This window comes from Sycon ciliatum, chromosome 1 (genome assembly GCF_964019385.1).
Source record: "Sycon ciliatum chromosome 1, ocSycCili1.1, whole genome shotgun sequence".
Classification (NCBI taxonomy): Eukaryota; Metazoa; Porifera; class Calcarea; order Leucosolenida; family Sycettidae; genus Sycon; species Sycon ciliatum.
In genome coordinates this window covers 56,306,044-56,324,360 of record NC_088643.1, presented here as the reverse complement: position 1 = coordinate 56,324,360, position 18,317 = coordinate 56,306,044, and the positions used below count along the sequence as shown (strand labels likewise).

Sequence of the window (18,317 nt, the reverse complement as noted above, 5' to 3'; positions counted from 1 at the left end):
TGATAACCAAGATGTTGTGCTTCGATGTACGATTTTTCTTTCGAATGTACACCATGCACGAGCTTTTGTGCTATGTACAGTGCATACACCTCTGATGAGCCTTTTTTATTATTTTGCAATTTTTTATTTTTTTCCACCTCTCGCATATGATTCTGGACCTGACGCGAAACATAGATATAAAAAATGATGGCCTTATGTAGTTACACTGTGAACCAGGGAGTCGTAAAATACGACTCCCTGCTGTGAACATGGTGAAGACTTGAGAATGAGAGAGTAGACGTCATTCAGCCAACTAAAATTTTTACTGCAAGTGCTTGCCTTGATACTTTCGAACAGGTCGAGTGTTTCTCCCGCGGCCCGAGCTTCCTGGAGAATGTGAAAACCGTTTGTGATTATGGTTTTGGACGCTCCAATACCCGCTCACTAGTCGTAGGCTGGTCATAAAGTAGAAAACAATTTCTCCCTCTCATGCTCATTTTGTGGATTTCCTGATGTGAGAGGTGTTGCGACGATGGAGAACTCCCAGCGGAAAGCTTGCGATGTGGTGTTGGTCGTGGAGCGCTCATCATTGATGCGGGCTGCCAAACCGCTGTATGAAGATTATATACGCCCATTGCTTGAGTATGTGCTATCTTTCATTTTAATATACTCAGCACACGAAAGATTCCTGATTTCCTTGTTTATTTTTATTGCATTCATTCATGTCTTCATGCAGGAACTTTTTGGAAAGGAATAACTGCCATCACAGTATTGTCAAGAATGAGGTAACTGGTACATGTACTACATAATCATAATAGAAACATTCATTTTTGGCTACTCTGTGCTTTTCCTTCATGTGATCATGTGATGGAATGGCACAAGTGATTCCAGTCTCCAAACTCAAGACAATACACACTTGGTCAGTTGACAGCCGCTCGTTTATGCATGCTATGCGCTTGCTTTGGGAAGTACGGCCTAAAATCTGCCGGTAGATTTCTGGGCACTGTGTCGAATGGACGCTTAGTCCACCCATATCCATAATAGAATTTGCACATCTCCACCTGGACCCCCCCCCGATAGGGAGTGCACGGAACACTTCTTGGGTAACATCACTTTGCTCTTGCAGAAGCATGGTGACACTTTCAGACCCTGTTGTCTTCTGGGCGCTGAGTCGAATGGTGTTGGGCAGCGGAGGCTGCGATACAGCGTTCATCCCTTACTCCCAATCAGACTCGACCCAATTTCACTATTTATTTTATTCATCAGCTGATGACGTGCCAGTGAGCATATGGCGGCAGTAAAAGCTCACTGTATAAACTCTATGCGTCCAGGTGCATTGTTTATGTAGAGACTACAGGGTCGTAGCCACCAAATTATGACTGCACTTGACAGGCCCAGGCAGTCTCGACTGAACGTTATAACAAGATCTACAAGATTATTACAAGACAATGACAGGGTTATTATTAGGGCTCAAACGGTTAGTCCGATTAACCGGTTGCAGACCGGTTACGAAGAATTTACGGTTAACCGATACAGATAACGGTTACGCAGTAACTTTTCAGTCAATTTTTCAAGTATCAGGTCGTTGCAAAGTATGCACTTTCGCAGGCTGTCGCACGCGTACGCAGTTTCTGGGCTGTCAACTCGGTCATATCTGATCTTGGTGTGAGAGTATGTATGAATGAGCATGCAAGAAAATGTACATGTGTGCGTTGTACTGGATAGGGTACATTTTTTGAATGAGTATAGTCAAATATACGGTTAAAAAAGAGTCCGCAGGATCGCCGTGGCTTATAGGTTATAACCGTTAAACCGACCGTTAGCTTAGCAGTTAACCGTTAGGGGTAAGACCGTGACCGTTTGAGCCCTAGTTATTATAGTGCGTTTCAAAAGTATAGACCTCTAGACTTTTTCGAAAAATTCAAATTTGGTTTGAGCTTTCTGAGAAATTTCTTCGGAATGTTGCTCAGGCAGCTCACGCAATTTTTCTCATATAAAATTCTAAGCGATTGGATAACGGACGCCCAATTTCGAAAAATTTATGCACAAAGTGATCACAGATTTTATGTGATATAGATGCTGGCCTAACGGTTTTTTGAAACCAGAGGTCTGGACTTTTGAAACGCACTATAGGTTATAACAAGATCTACAAGAAATGCGGGTGCCACCAGCGTGAAGCACAGTCCCGAATCACAGGACCCGCTCTCTGCAGAAGGATTAGGGCGCGTTCAGACTACCATGAATCCCGTCAAACCGTGAAAGGCGACAAACCGTGAAGGACATTCGCACTACCGATAAACTAACGTTACCGGTATGCAAGTTTTGCAGCTCCCACCGCGGCACTGAGAAGGGATTTTCCCTTTTTTTTCCAGCCTGAGCACCCTTTTTACTGCCGGAAAGGCTCTACTGCCGCAGCAGCCGCGGCAGTAAAACTTTTCCGCCGGTAGCGTGCCAGTAACGTCACGTGATCAAATCACCGTGGAAACTTTCCCATTCCGTCACTTTTTATCGGTAGTCTGAACGCGCCCTAACCCAGTATCGGTATACCGGTACATGTACAACGTGTACTGTACAGGCAGAACATTTCGTCGGTCAATAATTTCGTCTACTCCAAAGAAAGGGAGTTCGTCCGGTTGTAAATTTCATCCATGGATCAGATAATAAGAGAGTATTGAAAAGCTGGACATCGACATTAATCCGGCATTTAATTTAGTCCAAAAGCTCCTTGGACAAAAAAGACGAAATTAAATTCCAGACGAATATTTCTGCTCATACAGCACATGACATACACCGTTATACGATCAGTTCAGTGCATGGGAGTAAGCCCCCCCCCCCCCCCTCAAACCATGTTATCATCTTCCTATGGAACTGGTACACGTATTGCAGTCTTCGTGGACCAGCCTCATTCTTTTTAGCGCCCAGAAGATCACAAGTCCCTATCTTCTATCTACTGCTAGCAAGTAGGGCACACTCTTCCCATTTCACTGGAGGAACGCAAGTCCAATTGGGAATATGGGACGAATGACTGTCTCCACATGCTGCTGTTCAAGTTATTCGCACACTGTCAAATATCACAGGCTCTATCTCATTGTGTATCAGGATATCCTTGCAGTATTTGCAGTGTCCTTTCTGTATACGAGTGTGCCCACCAGCAAGTCTCTGTGTGTGTGTGTGTGTGTGTGTGTGTGTGTGTGTGTCACTGGGCGTGTGTGCACTTGTGTTTTTGTATGTGCATACATGTTGGCGTGCATATGTAGACGTCTGGTCAGTCAGCGGACACAGCTGAAGCTAAGATGACTCTCGTAATCTTGAATGGCCCTCATCTGTGCGTATTGCCAACGTATGAAACCAGTGAAGTTACCAACAACTTAGCAACCCTCATGGACTACCTTCACCTTGTCCCGTAAGCTTGCTTTTGTATTTCCGCTGCTTTCTTTGTGTAATCCACCCTTCTAGTCTTCTTTTCCTGTTTCACCTGCTCAACTCATCCGTTATCCCTCTGTAACATGGCTTCTGGGAGGAAGGTCAAAGCGCTTGCTGCTGGGATGCATGCAGATTCTATTCTACGGCACCCCGTATTTGGCAGGTGGATCGTAACTTGTTCTAGTCACTCAAGTCTATTGTCACAGTCTAGGGATTCCAGGAAAGGTCTCAGCAAGAGGAAGATAATTGGACCGACCATGACAAGAACTATGGAGCGTTTCAAAAGTAAAGCCTTCTGGTTTCAAAAAGCCGCGTTAGGCCCGCATATATAATACCACGTAAAATCTGTACTGTCAGTCAACGAATATTCGGCGCATATTTATTTTCGGCTATTTTCGGCCTGGGCAAATTTTCGGCCGAAATTTTGTTCTGCAAGGTTCAGTATGTAAAGCGGGATTCACAGAAGCTTTTTTTGCGATGCGACAGCCACGAAACCGGGAAATCCCCAAATCGCAGCCATCTCACACCCCACGCAACTGGGCCATCGCAGAAGTTGAGCTTGGCTCAACTTTTGCGATGCGACAAGCGATTTGGCGTACGATTTTGACCTTTTCTACAGCAAAGTTGTACAAAGGTTCAAGAGTTGCCTATAAATTTGTACAAGTTGTACCAAACCGCACCAAAGGGTTGGTTCACATAAGCAAAATCGGCGCCGCAAGACATCGCAAGACATCGGCGGTGAGCCAGCTCCCGATCCGTTGCGCATACTGTTCGAGTACCAAATCTACTACAAAGTAGTACAGGATGTGTCCAAATGCTACGACAGGTTTGCCAATTGAAGCTTGAATTCTTTGTTTCTTCAGTAGTTCAAGGTCTTTCGGTGATGGCCACTGGTTGCTACCTTTTACTGGAGATCAGGAAACTACTTCTACACATTTTATTGCAGTCTAGTAAGCAATGGTGTCGAAATTATGCATGCAAACGTTGATGAAGTCACAAGAACTTGCCAATGTATCCATCGTATTTTTTTATTTGTTTCAATTGTATTTGTCTCATAAGTTGTATAACAGTCATGCAGATGATCCGAAAAGGACGGGTTGGTATGCTGACTTATTTGCCACCTTGAAGCGATTGCAAGCGAACAAACCTCGTCTCTAGCTTGAGTTTAGGAAAATTTAGGACGAGCCTTGGTTTGAAATTTTGACAAAGTCTGGCTTCCGGCAGCCGGCGATCACCGGCGCAAACGGTTCACAAACCACTTTTGGTCAAAATCGTACGGGATCGGTGCCGGGGCAGATCGCAAGAGTTGGGCACTGTCCAACTTTGCCGGCGGTCCCTTGCGATATTTTACCGTATGATTTTGTTACGACTGCACTGGTTCACACAATCGTAATGCGCCGGGAGAGGTTGCAAGAGGCCCACTCCCGTTGACTCCCGGCGCGTACCGGCGATATGTGAACCAGCCCTAATCAGCAAGGTGTTGTCCCATCGCGGACTTCTTCTGTGAATGGTATTTCGCGAGTTCGCATCCCACGCGTCCGTCGCAGATCACGTCGCATCGCGTGTCGCATCACAAAAAAGCTTCTGTGAATCCCGTTTTATAATGTACTAGCAGCACCCGGCCAGCGTTGCCTGGCCGAACGTGGCATGCGGGTGAAGCAAGTACATGGACAGCACACGTGCTCAGCACGTGGTGGTGGCTACACGATTCGCACGCTTTGCGTGCTCAGTGCTTCTGTGGCTGCTTCCGCTAGCTACACGATTCGCACACTTCGCGTGCTCAGTGCTTCTGCGGCCGCTAGCTACACTGTTCGCACGCTTCGCGTGCTCAGGGCAGCGCTGCTCCGCAGCGCTTCTGCGTAACACACAGACAAACACACGTCACAGGTGCCTCTTCTTTATAGTATATATACAGGCAGCAGCAGTACAGGCCGAAAATTTAATGCGGCCGAAATGTGTTTTAGCCCTGGGAGGCCGAAATTTGACTAGGCCGAAAAATTGTAGACTTACAGTAACACTTTGTGCATGAAATTTCTGAAATTGGGTGTTTGGTATCCGATCGCTTGGAAACCTATACTTATGAGAGACTAGGTGAACTGCCTGAGCAATATCCCGAAGAGATTTCTCAAAAGCAGATTTGAATTATTTGAAAAAAGTCTAGAGGGCTAGATTTTGAAAAGCACGGTACAGATCTTCAGCGCTGGAGATCATCTATGGCTTGAAGAGTGGCGTCCGACTGTACCAAATTATCATCTTGTTTCAGCTGTTTTGTTTTCTCCGTCGCTGGTTTACGAGTGTGCGCTCCTGAGAACTCTATACTGTAATAATAATAATAATAGCTATTATCTCGAAGTAGTACCCATGAGAAATCCACCTACCGTATGTCCGCACCTTTAAAGCCATGGCGGTATATTCGATTATAAAGCCAGTCTCAGTTATAAAGCCATGGGCTTCATAAATGAAATGACGTTTGAAGTATGTTTTGTAAAAATGAAGGAATAAGTACTATGCTAACAAACTTACAGCCCAGCAGGAAGGGTGAACAAGTAGATTTAGATTGAAATTTCTGTGTGGACTTTTATGGTATGGCATAGTGGGTGATTCATTTTGCATCTAAAATATCTAGGAAAGCAGGGGTGTTTTGAATATAAGGCCATGGCTTTAAAGGCGCTGACATACGTTAAGAAGTTCATGCATCTTTGAGCGAAAATCATCATGACGAAATGTTGTGTATGATGCATTTTAGTAGGGGATGGCTCCCAGGGTTAGGGTTAAACGATTTTTTTCCAACTTACCTGCCTGATGTCTGCTCTGTGTAGCTTGGCACCGCTAGAGTGTATTATTATTATTATTATTATTATTATTATTATTAACTGGTTTGAGGGAAAGAGACAAACGGGAAAAGTCTGAAGAAAAAATTGACTGTCACCACCAGGACTCGAACCAGGGACCCTCGCTTGTAGCCAGCGATGCTCTAACCACTGAGCTATGGTGTAGTCGTCATCCCAGCAGAGACCGTTCAACGTTTTCTTCAGACTTCGTAACTCACTCTTCCTGTGAATCCACACAGGCGGGTGGGACGCAGCCCTCACTGTACCCACACACTTCACGTACAAACTAGCACGCGGGGAGCCCCAAGTCATAAAATATTAACTGGTTTGAGGGAAAGAGACAAACGGGATTATTATTATTATTATTATTATTATTATTATTATACGCATTCCGCGTTGAAGTGTAGCAGCAGTATGCTGCGTCCACAGCTTCGCTTATGCAGAATGGCTTGGGTGAGAGGAGAGGGGAGAGAAAGTAACGAGGCAACCAACATCTATGAAATTGGTCACAATAACATGATGAAGAGAACCAACCTACATATGCTAGAGTGTACAGTATAATAATATTGATCTGTGCAGCAGCCCACACGTTGTTCTGGCGTATCAATGACCTGCCTAAGTTACATGTACTTGCTGTTTTGTGTGCAGCTTCAACTGTGGCGGTGGGGTGAACGAGACTGCCATGGGCGAAGGCCTTGCAGCAGCACTGGAGGTAAGAAGCAATGAACCTAGTGCCAAGGAATAGCAATTCTTTGGCGCAACGAGGACTCATTTTGCCACCAGGCATTGTACCATGTGAACTGTTTTAGTTGGTTGTGACTTTAGCCGTTTTGATTTAGCTGGCGCCACCTTTGTGTGTCCAGCGCACGTGGCACTATTACGAACTTGACCTGCTTCACGACAAGTACAAATGTGAAAACTTTGCTGATCTGTAATGGATTTTCAACATTCCCTGCGCATACGTCGATTGTCCGTCGGATTAAGTCACAGTTTGGTGAGCTTCCATGGGCTCATTGTATGTAGTTTGTGGGGAGCACCATTTCACTCGGTGCAGCGAGTAGAAAATGACCGAAAACTATGGTGAAAGTATTCTGTGTTGGCACAAGGCCTAATTGGCCGGTTTCACACTTTGTACCGAATAAAGGCTGTGTTCGGAGACAAATGGCATGTTCCCTTCCTGCTTTAATATTGCATTGCATTGAGCCCTGTTTCAATGCTGTCTCAATGCATTCCTTGCCAAGCTTACTGTGGTGTACTTCTCCCCAGGCGAGAAATTCTAAACGCACCAGATGATGCGCTTGCATGTAGCATTCTGGTCATGTTTGCCACTTCTTGCCTTCACCATGTTCCTATGGGGATTTCATGTAGTGTGAAAGTAGCCTTACTGGTCTGTCCTACTTGACACCCAGTGGTAGTACGGTAGAACCGCCCTTTGCAGACATCTCTCAACAAAATGGACACCCCCACACTCACCACACACCTGTTTAGTCCCAACTGCTCCCACTTGAGTTGTACTGCAGCACTCTGTAGTCAGTATACTACATGACACATGTATCCGGTACCTACATGTACGTGTGATGTGTCTTGTCACCAGGGTGTCCTGACCTTGGGATATCTGGTCCCTAGGGTATCTGGTCCCTAGGGTGTCTGATCCCTAGGGTGTCTGATCCCTAGGGTATCCTGACCTTGGGGTGCCCTGATCTTGGGGTATCTGGTCCCTGGGGTATCTGGTCCCTAGGGTATCTGGTCCCTAGGGTATCTGGTCCCTAGGGCATCTGGTCCCTAGGGTATCTGGTCCTGACCTTTGGGTGTCCTGACCTTGGGGTGTCCTGACCTTGGGGTATCTGGTCCCTACGGTGCCTGCTTGGTCATTAGGGTATCCGGTCCCTAGTGTGCCATTTTCCCATGCGTACCATACCTGGTTCCTTGAGTACCTGGTCCCTAGCGTACCTGGTTACCAGGGTGTCTGTTATAGAGAGACTCGCTCTACATGCACTGTTGAAATAGGTTCTATTTGAACCAACTCATTTTCCTGTGGAGGCTGGCTGGTTCTTTAGAATCTGTATGCCAGCACACAAGTCGGCTACTATAAATGTCACTGGCGAGTTAATGCATGCACTGCCTGTCTCGTAACGATTTTGTTTTGGTATGTTGGTTCTTTGCTTCACTGAAGTGTTTTGTTGAGTTCAAGTCTGAGCGAGAAAGGAGTGGCGATTCCAGGTGAGTGCACAGCAAGCTATGTAGCCAGGTTGTCTGATGTTGTCCCTGCAGTGTCCCTCGAATAGTATCCGTGGCTGGCATCTGGCTCATGTGGTTTACTGACTTTGGGTCTCTCCTAGGCGTGAGCGAGCACCACCTTTCCCATAGTATACCAACAGCCTATTGAAGCCCAGTGGGTGCAGTGTTGCTTGAAGGACCCTTTTTCTACGTCTAAAGTACACATTCAATCTTCAGAAAGCAGAAGTTAGCAGTTCCCAATGTTGGATCTTGCACTTCTTACTAACTGACGAACACTTGACTGCCTCATGACTGGCGTCTGGAGTACACACACAGGTAATCTCAAAGACACGAGAACGAGAAGAAATTAAAAAAAGCGGAGTTGTTTATCTACGAAAAACTTAGCACGGGAAGAGTGCGAGGAAAGAAGGAGTAGAATGAGAAAATGTGTGATACCAAAGACAGCGTTCTAGCCAAAGGGGTGTAGGGGGCGCAGCGCTCGCCTACTCTGTTTGCATCCCCCCCCCCCCCCCCCCTGTGAAAAAGTGCCGCCCCCTACTCATTTTTCCGATTTTCGTGTTTTTCATGCAATTCAATGAAAATGCAGTCGAAAGTCACTATTAGATAGCTTGTAAAGGCACATTTGTCTGGGGCGAAGTCGGGGATTCGCCCCATACGTTGCGTTTAGCGTGGCAAGGCAATATTGGAAAATGGAAAAATGGGACACGGGGTGCCTGTTTTCCATGCCCGCCCCCCTACTATTTGACCTGGCTAGAACCCTGAACGACGTTTGCCAAGTGAGACTTCTCCGAAATGTTCATGTTGCAACATCGTCGAGTGTCTAGGGGAGAGTGTAGTTTGGGCAGCACCTAACGTTTTGTCTTCTTGTTTGCCATCATTTGCTTGTGGTTGTGCACAGCCCTGTGTCTCGTGTATGTATCATGGTTTGCTACACCCCGCCATCACTGGCTCCTGCGTACGAATCTCCGGCATTCTTCGACTGTACACCGCAGGAGTTGATGCGAAGGATGGGCGCGGTGAGCTTGATATAGGGCCTGAAAGTGATCATGTCAGAAGTCAAAATATAACGACAAATAACGACCTTTGGATCCACTTGGGTCCAGTTTTTGTATGGGTACACGTTTGGGTGGTTTTCCTTCGCAGCGTAGTGACACATCCACCGGTAGGTGTGGGTCCACGACCGGGAGGGCCTAGTCCAATTGCTACCGGTGGATGTGTCACTATGCTGCGAAGGAAAACCACCCGAACGTGTATGGACCCATACAAAAACTGGACCCAAGGGGATCCAAAGGTCGTTATTTATTGTTAGATTTTGACTTCTGACGGCATCACTTTCAAGCCCTATTCGTCCAGTGCTGTGTAATTGCTCGCTTGTTTTTTTTTAACACACGTGCTACTCATCTTTGCTGTTTTATGATGGTCTTTGCTTATTGCCCATTTTTCCAGTGCAGTCTCTTTGCTAGAGGTTGGCTATTGATGGCCATCACTGTGCATGTATATGTACTGTACAAGCATTAGTGCTACTTCAGTAGTGGCTTTAGTCCTGTGGATGCTTCTTTCCTACATCGAGATGACCTTTGGGCAGGGTTATCAGGACACATGAATCACTGCTTCGGCATGCTAGTACTCGGGGACCGTACAGTACTGTAGGCGTTGTCCCGTGTTCTAACCTTCCACTCCATGCTGTCCTCCTCATTCCTGTCTCAGATGGGTGTCTGCACGTCCATTGTGGCCCCGACGAAGCGCCCTTACAACCGCATGAAGCAGTTATTTGACGCGGTAGGTCTCTATTGATGTTATTCATGCCATTTCCTGACGATGCTGTAACGTCGCTATGTGTTCTGTTACTCTCGCTCTTGTACCTTGCCATGTGTGTAGTACCAAGAGTATATAACCCCAAAGAGTGCAGGGAAAACTCACATCGCGTGTTCCAAGTACGATTTTTTTACTAACAAAGGCCAGGATATGTACAGTATGGATATCCATGATCATGTGGACGACTCACAAGAGATCATGTGGCTTTCTGCTAAGGGGTACTATTTTTACTACTCCACTGCTTGCTTTAAAACATGCTGGGGACGTACAGCGTAACCACTATTATAGCGACTCAAGTGCTTCGCCATGATTGGTTGCGTCTGTGTGACGTCAAATTATGCTGGTGCTGGCAGAGTTCTATATGTGCACTTTCACTTCGGAGTAGTTTAGAAGCCAGACGAAGCTCTATTGCGTTTGTTGTGCTGAACTCGTGTGTGTGTGTGTGTGAGTGTGTGTTTGCATGTGTGTGTGTTGCACGTGTGTGTGTGTGTGTATGTCTGTTGCACGTGTGTGACGCCCACATGTGTATACCTCATGTAGAATGGGGAGACTTGTAACGTGCCAGCAGAGCCTCTCGTGTCTGGTCGCAATCTCATCTTGCTCCGTGGCTTAAAGCTTCCAGGTCAGTGCGCTGTTTCAGAGAACGTTCACTTGTGTTATTGCACGTGCACCAGTTACTGCTTGGTGCATACTGCCTTGTCTCTTGTGGCAAGCTTGAGGGAATGCCCATAACAATGGGTGGCCTTCGGCTGCTCATCTTGGATTTGCTTGGCTACCCCATTCTACGTGCCCTTCTTAACTGCTGCACTGTCATAGCATTAGCCTCTGAAGTTGGTCAGTGACATGCCCATGCGAATAATGCTGCCTTTACTTACCTGTGCAGTGAAGAACAAATAATAATAATAAAACACCCAGACCGAAACAATGTTGTGCAAAGGCAAGTAATTAACTTGCTGCGCAAAATACCTTGCTAAACAGGGAATTGTCGCCTATCGTCCACGCTGACTGACGCCATATTAAATAAATTCAAATGTAAATCCAACTTGTCCTCTTGCCCCCAATATTGAAAAAAAATTGGTGTCTCCTCGCCTATAAGGTTGGCGGCTATAGTAATATAACGGCTATAGTGATCAACTTCTCAAATTCATTTTCATGTGCCATAACTCAGTATACACAGTTACCGCGTATAGTAATAATCGTCTATAGTGATATACTAGTATCGCCTATAGTATAATATACTTGTATAGGCTATAGTATAATACTAGAATTACACGGATATGTCGTATATGAAGAGAAACTATTGCGTGGAGAACACGATAAATAGATTATTGACCTCATAGTTGGTCTATACAGGATATATAGACCTCGTAAAAGACCTCGGGGGACCTCGGTCTTTTTCTCGGTCTATATATCCTGTATAGACCTCCTAACCGGCCTAAAATCTATACGAATCGATATATCGGTTAACCCTTTACCATCCGACCAAATTTCCCCAGCACTCCCAAATGCAATAATTCTCACCTTATTCTGAGAATATCTTCGGTTCTAATCAACCAATTTTCACAATCTTGGGCATTCTGGAAAGCTCTCCACGAGCTGCGTACATTGAGCTCAAACAGGGCACTACCGAGATCACATATCCAGCGCCAGGGAGCTTCAAATACACCCCATCGCTGTATATACGAGGAAATTCTCTCCTCGTCAGCCATTTCTCGCTCCTTCATCGTAAACATTCCAAATGTTTTGCTTGAGTTTCTTTTCATGCTGCCCACGCGCTCGAAGCATGCCAAAGTGACTCAGCATGTCAGGAGAGGGGAAAATCCCCGCTGAAGGTCAGTCACTCGGAAAGAAATTCGACTTTTGCCGTAGCTGAAATGTCGAGCAAAATATCTTTGGAATGCGACATCGCAGCTCTTTACCGATTGATGCAATGGAAAGCTGGGTTCTTCGGCTTCTTCCAAGATACTTAGTTCTTTAAATTCCGCCAAGAATCGATCAAGTTACGAATGTTTTAGTGTATGCATGTCCATCGATCTCTAGAGATCGATTCAAGTACGCACGGATGGTAAAGGGTTAAAGTAATTGATGTAAAATCATGTGGTGCCAGAGGCGAACAGGAAGTTAGTTCTTTGTGAAAAACTTGTCCACTGTCGTTTCGTGAGCTCTACTTGTAGTATTAGCTGTCCGAAATGCCTCCATCGTGAGGATATGCTGACGTAACCACGTCGTTGTGTGTCAGGAGCCTTGCTTACATAGGCATGATAGGATGCATTCCGAAATGTATGAGTACACAGGATGTATGCTGGAACCAACTATGCAGTGTGTATGTGTACAACGCGCGGCGTCTTTTGATACCCCACTCGCATACAACACATGCAGTATCGGTCATAGTTATAATATCCCTCTAGTATCCTGATAAAAATGCTCAAAATCAAAGACCAACGCTGTAGGTAATACGTACTGTACATGTATTGTATTCTCTATGGAATGGTTATCTTCTCTGTGGCAGTGATTTCCCCTGGATACTGATCCCTTGCTCCTTGAATTGCCAGTAGTCATTCTGTAGCCCACTGGTTGTTGGTAGATTCACTCAACGTTATTCTGGACTTGAATAATTGTTTTTAAAAGCCTTCTTGTTGTATTGTTGTTCTTATTGCAGCTGTGAAGGCTGCGTCCCCTGCTGCGGTGGTACCTGCTGCACCTACTACTGCTTCTGCGCCCAGCCAAGTCACTGTCAAACCGGAGGCCAGCATACCAGATGTTCAGATCGTAGAAAGGAAGCCGAGCAAGGCCGAACTGCAGGTGAAATTGCAGCAGCAGCAACAACAGCAGCAGCAGCAGCAGCAACAGCAAGCCAAAGCACGGCAACAGCAGCAAGCCAAAGCACAGCAACTGGCACTTGAGAAAAAGCAGGCTCTCGAAAAGCAGGCTCTCGAGCAAAGGCAGGCACTCGAGCAAAAGAAGGCACTCGAGCAAAGGAAGGCACTCGAGCAAAAGCAGGCGATTGAGCAAAAGCAGGCACTGGAGCAAAAGCAGGCCCTGCAACTCCAGCGGCAACAACAGCAACTTCTCGAAGAAGCGCAGAAGAAACAACAGCAGCAACAAGCTCAGCAACATGCTTTGGAGCAGGCACAAAAGCAAATCCGGGAGCAAGCCCAGAAACAACAAGCCCTGGAGGCTGCGCAGAAGCAAGCTCAACAAATCCGAGAGCAGGCTCAGAAACAGCAGCAGCAGCAGCAGCAGAAAATACAGCAGCAACTACAGAAAATCCATCAAGCCGCCACCAGTATCGCTGTGTCAAGCTCCACGTCCGCATCGGTATCATCTGCGCCACTGTCTGCACCTAGCTCGGCACAGCAGACAAACTTGCCGTTGTCATCTTCAGTTCATACTAGCTTTGTCGCTGATGCTGCCGGTGTCACGGGTCTTTCAGGCATGTCAGCCTCCGCAGGTAATGGGGCATGTACGCATGCAGAAAATTGTGCATGCATGCGCGTGTGGTGTGTGTTTGGAGGGGAACGGGGCTGGTTCGCACTTCTGTAGCATTGATATGCAACTCACCAAGTTCAGGCCCGACTCCTTTGGGGTCACCCGTAGTTGTCACTAATTACCGCAGGTATACAAAATAACCTTTCCCCTCCCCCCCCCCCCCCCCCCCCCTCACACACACACACTCCCCTGAAAGCACACACGCAATATAACAAAATAATATACAGTGGTCCCTCTATAATCCGGCACCATTTGTGCCACGAAAATCTGCTGGATTAGGGAGGGTGCTGGATTAACAAATCTGATTTACTGCTGCAATGTGCATGAAGAGGACATTTTGGCTACTGAAAATTGTGCTGGTTTATCGAGGGTGCTGGATTATAAAGTGCCGGATTAGAGAGGGACGACTGTACTAGTAATAGGGAAATGTCAGGCCACCATTCTCAAGTTGAAATTAAGCCCAAAAGAGTACTGTGCGTGACGACTGGATAGATGTACCACAATAGATCATGTATGCCATGCATGCAGAGCGGTGACGCAAAAGCGGGTTTTTCGCCAACCGTTGTGAGTACTCTTGAACGCACCGTGAATGATGTGTGCGCGATATGTGTGGTTTGGTGGCGTTGGAGCGTGGCTGAGAGATTGTCGTCATCATGTCTTCACGTGTACTAGGCAATGCGGAACAATGGCTGTGTCTTTACTGGCCTGCTGCCACCTATTGTTTGTTTCCTGCAGCGGGCGCTACTTTACGGCCAACCGCTCAAAGCAGCACATCTGTAAGCGGAGAGTGTAGCATAGCAGATACCGTATTATTATCTCTATTATAAGCCCTGGGATTGTATTTTTTTCGACCAGTCCGGACCCCGGGCTTATATTAGAGACTGGGCTTCTACTAGAGACTGGGCTTATAATGTTTCAACCATGTGGTACATGTACAGTACATTGGTTGTTCTTTTTTTATTATACCAGTAACACAAACTTTCTCAGCAGGTACCGTGACTGCAGTTTTTGTACTTCCTGGTAGACTGAGTCTGTACTTTTTATCTCGGGGATCACGGCCTTGCACCACAGCATGTGTAAAGTGGTACTGTGTGATGTCAAACATGTATGGACATGATCCATACAGTTCTCCATCATAAGCCCTGCGCTTGTAATAGAGATAATACGGTAACATTATGATCATGCGACGCATGTGCACGTGTTTGGTCGTTCACACCTGTTCCATCAGTGCACTGGCTGCTATGGGATGCGGTGATTGTATTTATCCGATATTCTTTACGGCTGTCCTTGATCCGGGAATTGCTGCGGAGAAGTGAAAGAGAGGACTGTGCTTGATGCGGATATGGATGTGGATAAGTGAGAGAGGTGGCTTTTTAATTTACTGTTTGTAACACCTATGCTTCTAGGCAGCAAACCTTTTTCAAAAATCCACAACGATGACATTGGTGCGTTGTACTGTAGTCTAATACTAACACTGTCTTTTAGATGGAGGTACCTTAGATGAGCTTTGCCATTCTGTGTTGTGCTTATACCGTATTGTGTATGATGTTGTTTCTCCATTATAACAGCAGCCACTGTCAACCAATTCTGTCACATCTGGATCTCCGCCGAATGCCAACTCCGTGCTACTAGGCCTCCAGCAAAAGAGATCCAATATGCCTCAGCAGGCGCCTGGAGTGCCAGGCGGTGGTATCAATTTGGGTACTTGCACTGGTAAGTATGTGTGCATTGTTGTATGGCATTCTGTGTGTTTGTCTCTCTGTTTTTTTGTATTGGGAATGAATCTTCTAGCCCTTGTTGAATTGTCTTCATGTCAGTCAGTTGGCCGATCGGCCTCTCTGTTCGTTTGTCCGTGTGTCCGTCCGTCCGTATGTGTGTCTGCCTTCTTATAAGGCTTGCTTTGGCGAGTGTCCTTCATGATGTTCTTCTCTCAGTGTTCTTTGCACTAATGGCCGATAACTGTGTGTGACTATGTTCCCTTTCACAGCAACGAACACCTCCACGTTGACACATCCATCCCAGTATACTCAGGCGTCTCGCCATCCAGGATTGATCACCACCATGCTCAATCGAACTGGTGACGCCACTACCTCGGGCCAGCAGTGGGCCCCATCTACCAGTATGTTTTCCATTCCTTTTCCTTTCCTCCTGCTGCTGCTGCTGCTGCTGCTACCACCATTCCCACTGCTGCTGATCATCTGATCTTCCTCAGCCTTGGGGCTTTCTCTTCTATTTTAGCGCTTTGTGCATTGTTAGCAGCTTTTTTTCTGTCAAATGAGTGCATGTTAGGATTTCTTGCTCTGTATGAGCTGCATGTAATATTTGTACTGTGCGCTGGAATCCAGTCATTGTGAACGTATGATGCCTCTGAAAGCTATGTATATTAAATTCTGTATTGCTCGTTTCTTCTCGTACCCTGTTTCTGGTGTCCTTGTTGGCCTAGGTGTTACCAATACGTTTGCGCCTTCTACCACTTCGATGGCGATGCCAGCTTCACAAGGTCTAACCACTGCACCACAAGGCCTGCCACAGCCCGGTGCCGTCCGTCCTCAGTTTACCAACGCTGGACCAGCACCCTCTGCAACCCCACCGCTGCAGACACCCGCCGCCCGGCTGGCTGGCCTACAGGTGCGTACCTGCATCTGCCTCATGCTTACCGGTACTACACGTTTGTCTGGGGCGGTTGGGGCAGGATGGGGGGGGGGGGGGGGGGCATCTGCGCAGTTCATATGGACCTACTGGAGTTGCAGTCCCTCCATTCTACATCCGCGCAGATGGACTTGTCGCTTGTGGTGTGTCGTTTCGGCTCAGTTTGATCTCACTTTGACAACACCAAGGCTAGGACTGGCCGAATCTGCTCGCCACAGCTGGACCTGTTCTGGTGTGCATGTCATGCAATATCATGTTACTGATGTTAATGTTGTTTGCCTAACTTAGGGTTCTTGTCAGTACGCATTGCTGATAAAATTGAAACAACACCTTTCTAATTCAGCAGGATTTGTGCTGCGGAACTTCTGCTGGGTTAACACTTCTGATTTGCTGCTGTAGTTTGCACGAATGGAACATTGTGGTTGCTCTAACAGTTGTACATATTTCCCTCTGTGTTGGTTAGGGCGGGGTACAACAGCAGCCACAACCGCCAGCACAGCAGTTCCCACCTTCAGGTGCTCACCAGCCTGTCAAGGATATAGTGAGTTTTGCGTGTGTGGTTGAGAGCTGGACTAGATGTGTTTTGATGCAGTTCCAGTCCTCCTCCCAGTCTTCCTCCTCCTTCTCTTTCTCCTCCTTCTCTTTCTCCATTTCTTCTTTTCCTTCTTGCACTTTACCACCTGTTGTCCAGATGTAGTTCTCTTCCGCAAGCAATTGAGAAAGGGGGTTCTTTGCCCGGATCTCACGGTGTGTAGCGAAGATTGCACCCTCCAGTCTAGGGAGACGAAAATTACACATTTTTGCCACCTGAGTCAGGAGTGCGTGCAAAATTATAAATGGCTGGGAATCGAAGTCCCGGACAGCGGCAGTAAATACGAGAGGATCGATCACGAGCAGCATGGATGTGAGAGGAGCGGTTGTGGGCAGCGTGGATGCATACACCAGGATCTGAGATTGCTGTAGTCAGGAGAAACAGCGCCAATTGTGGAGTAGAACGAACTGGAAACGTTTCCAATTTGTTAATGTAGTACATGTACGCGCTCCGGAATGTTTTTGCTATGTTCCAGTCGTGTGTGTGTGTGTGGACGGTGTAGATGCATGTACTACATTTTAATTGGAAACGGTTCCAATTTGTTCTACTTGACAGTTGTCTACCAATTCTAGTTTGCAATCATGGTGTTGTCTGTTTGGCTAATTCTGTTCATGTTGTCCCTATTGTTCTGATCAGCAGACACATCCTTTTGAGAAGACCGTCTGGCAGGGCAATTTGGCTTGGGAGGAAAAGGTTAGCCAGTTTGACTGTAGGTTGACTGCTACTGGGCCATTTGCATGTTGCTAAACGTTTTTTGTTTGTTTTTGTTTTGTGCCACCCTTAAAGGGAAAGTCCGATGAAAAAGTTAAATTTCACAGTCCGTAGAGTTCGGGTCGCTGAGGCGAATGGTCTTTGTCCGAGGAGGCTGCGGCCTATGGTTCGTCAGATCCGTCCAATCGAACATGTGCGAATTTGAGCGCGCATCAACCAGATCCAGGTGATGACGTCACAGCGTGCAGCCAAGTAGCCACACCATCTAGTTGTGTACAAAATGGCCATATTCGGAGCGCGTTCGATTGGGGAACCGTTTGTCGCAGCTTCTTCGGACCAAGACCATTCGATTCAGTGTTACAAACACTACGTGCCCTGTGATTTTCAGCTCGGTAAACCTCGAGGTTATACCGTATTTTAGCCGTTTCCGAGTTTGACTTTTTCCGTCCGCATGCAATGGCCTCTACGGCTCTAGCAATGCGCTGCGTGCATGCTAGCTGCAGTGCAGTCAACAAACTCATCACACACGGAACTACTCCCGCACTGCCTTGCTGGGGTAGTATAGCTACAAGACTCGAGTCACAACTGAC

The 18,317-nt window shown here is 46.7% G+C and overlaps 1 protein-coding gene across 4 annotated transcripts in view; it reads left to right on the top strand.

Moving 5' to 3' along the window:
- The first annotated feature begins 278 nt into the window (after positions 1 to 278).
- Positions 279 to 18,317, top strand: part of LOC135804462 (uncharacterized) — a 41,974-nt gene continuing 23,935 nt past the window's right edge. Inside the window, exons 1-15 of one of the 4 annotated variants that reach the window (XM_065318341.1) lie at positions 279 to 621; positions 716 to 764; positions 3,237 to 3,382; positions 6,882 to 6,945; positions 8,407 to 8,453; positions 9,370 to 9,487; positions 10,179 to 10,250; positions 10,827 to 10,908; positions 12,946 to 13,737; positions 14,511 to 14,551; positions 15,344 to 15,488; positions 15,763 to 15,894; positions 16,219 to 16,403; positions 16,888 to 16,965; positions 17,653 to 17,709. In XM_065318341.1, coding sequence (XP_065174413.1) covers positions 512 to 621; positions 716 to 764; positions 3,237 to 3,382; positions 6,882 to 6,945; positions 8,407 to 8,453; positions 9,370 to 9,487; positions 10,179 to 10,250; positions 10,827 to 10,908; positions 12,946 to 13,737; positions 14,511 to 14,551; positions 15,344 to 15,488; positions 15,763 to 15,894; positions 16,219 to 16,403; positions 16,888 to 16,965; positions 17,653 to 17,709 — 2,118 coding nt within the window. In that variant the 5' untranslated portion in view covers positions 279 to 511. The remainder of the gene's footprint in view (positions 622 to 715; positions 765 to 3,236; positions 3,383 to 6,881; positions 6,946 to 8,406; positions 8,454 to 9,369; positions 9,488 to 10,178; positions 10,251 to 10,826; positions 10,909 to 12,945; positions 13,738 to 14,510; positions 14,552 to 15,343; positions 15,489 to 15,762; positions 15,895 to 16,218; positions 16,404 to 16,887; positions 16,966 to 17,652; positions 17,710 to 18,317) is intronic. The other 3 variants (XM_065318340.1, XM_065318339.1, XM_065318338.1) reach the window with 3 other exon arrangements.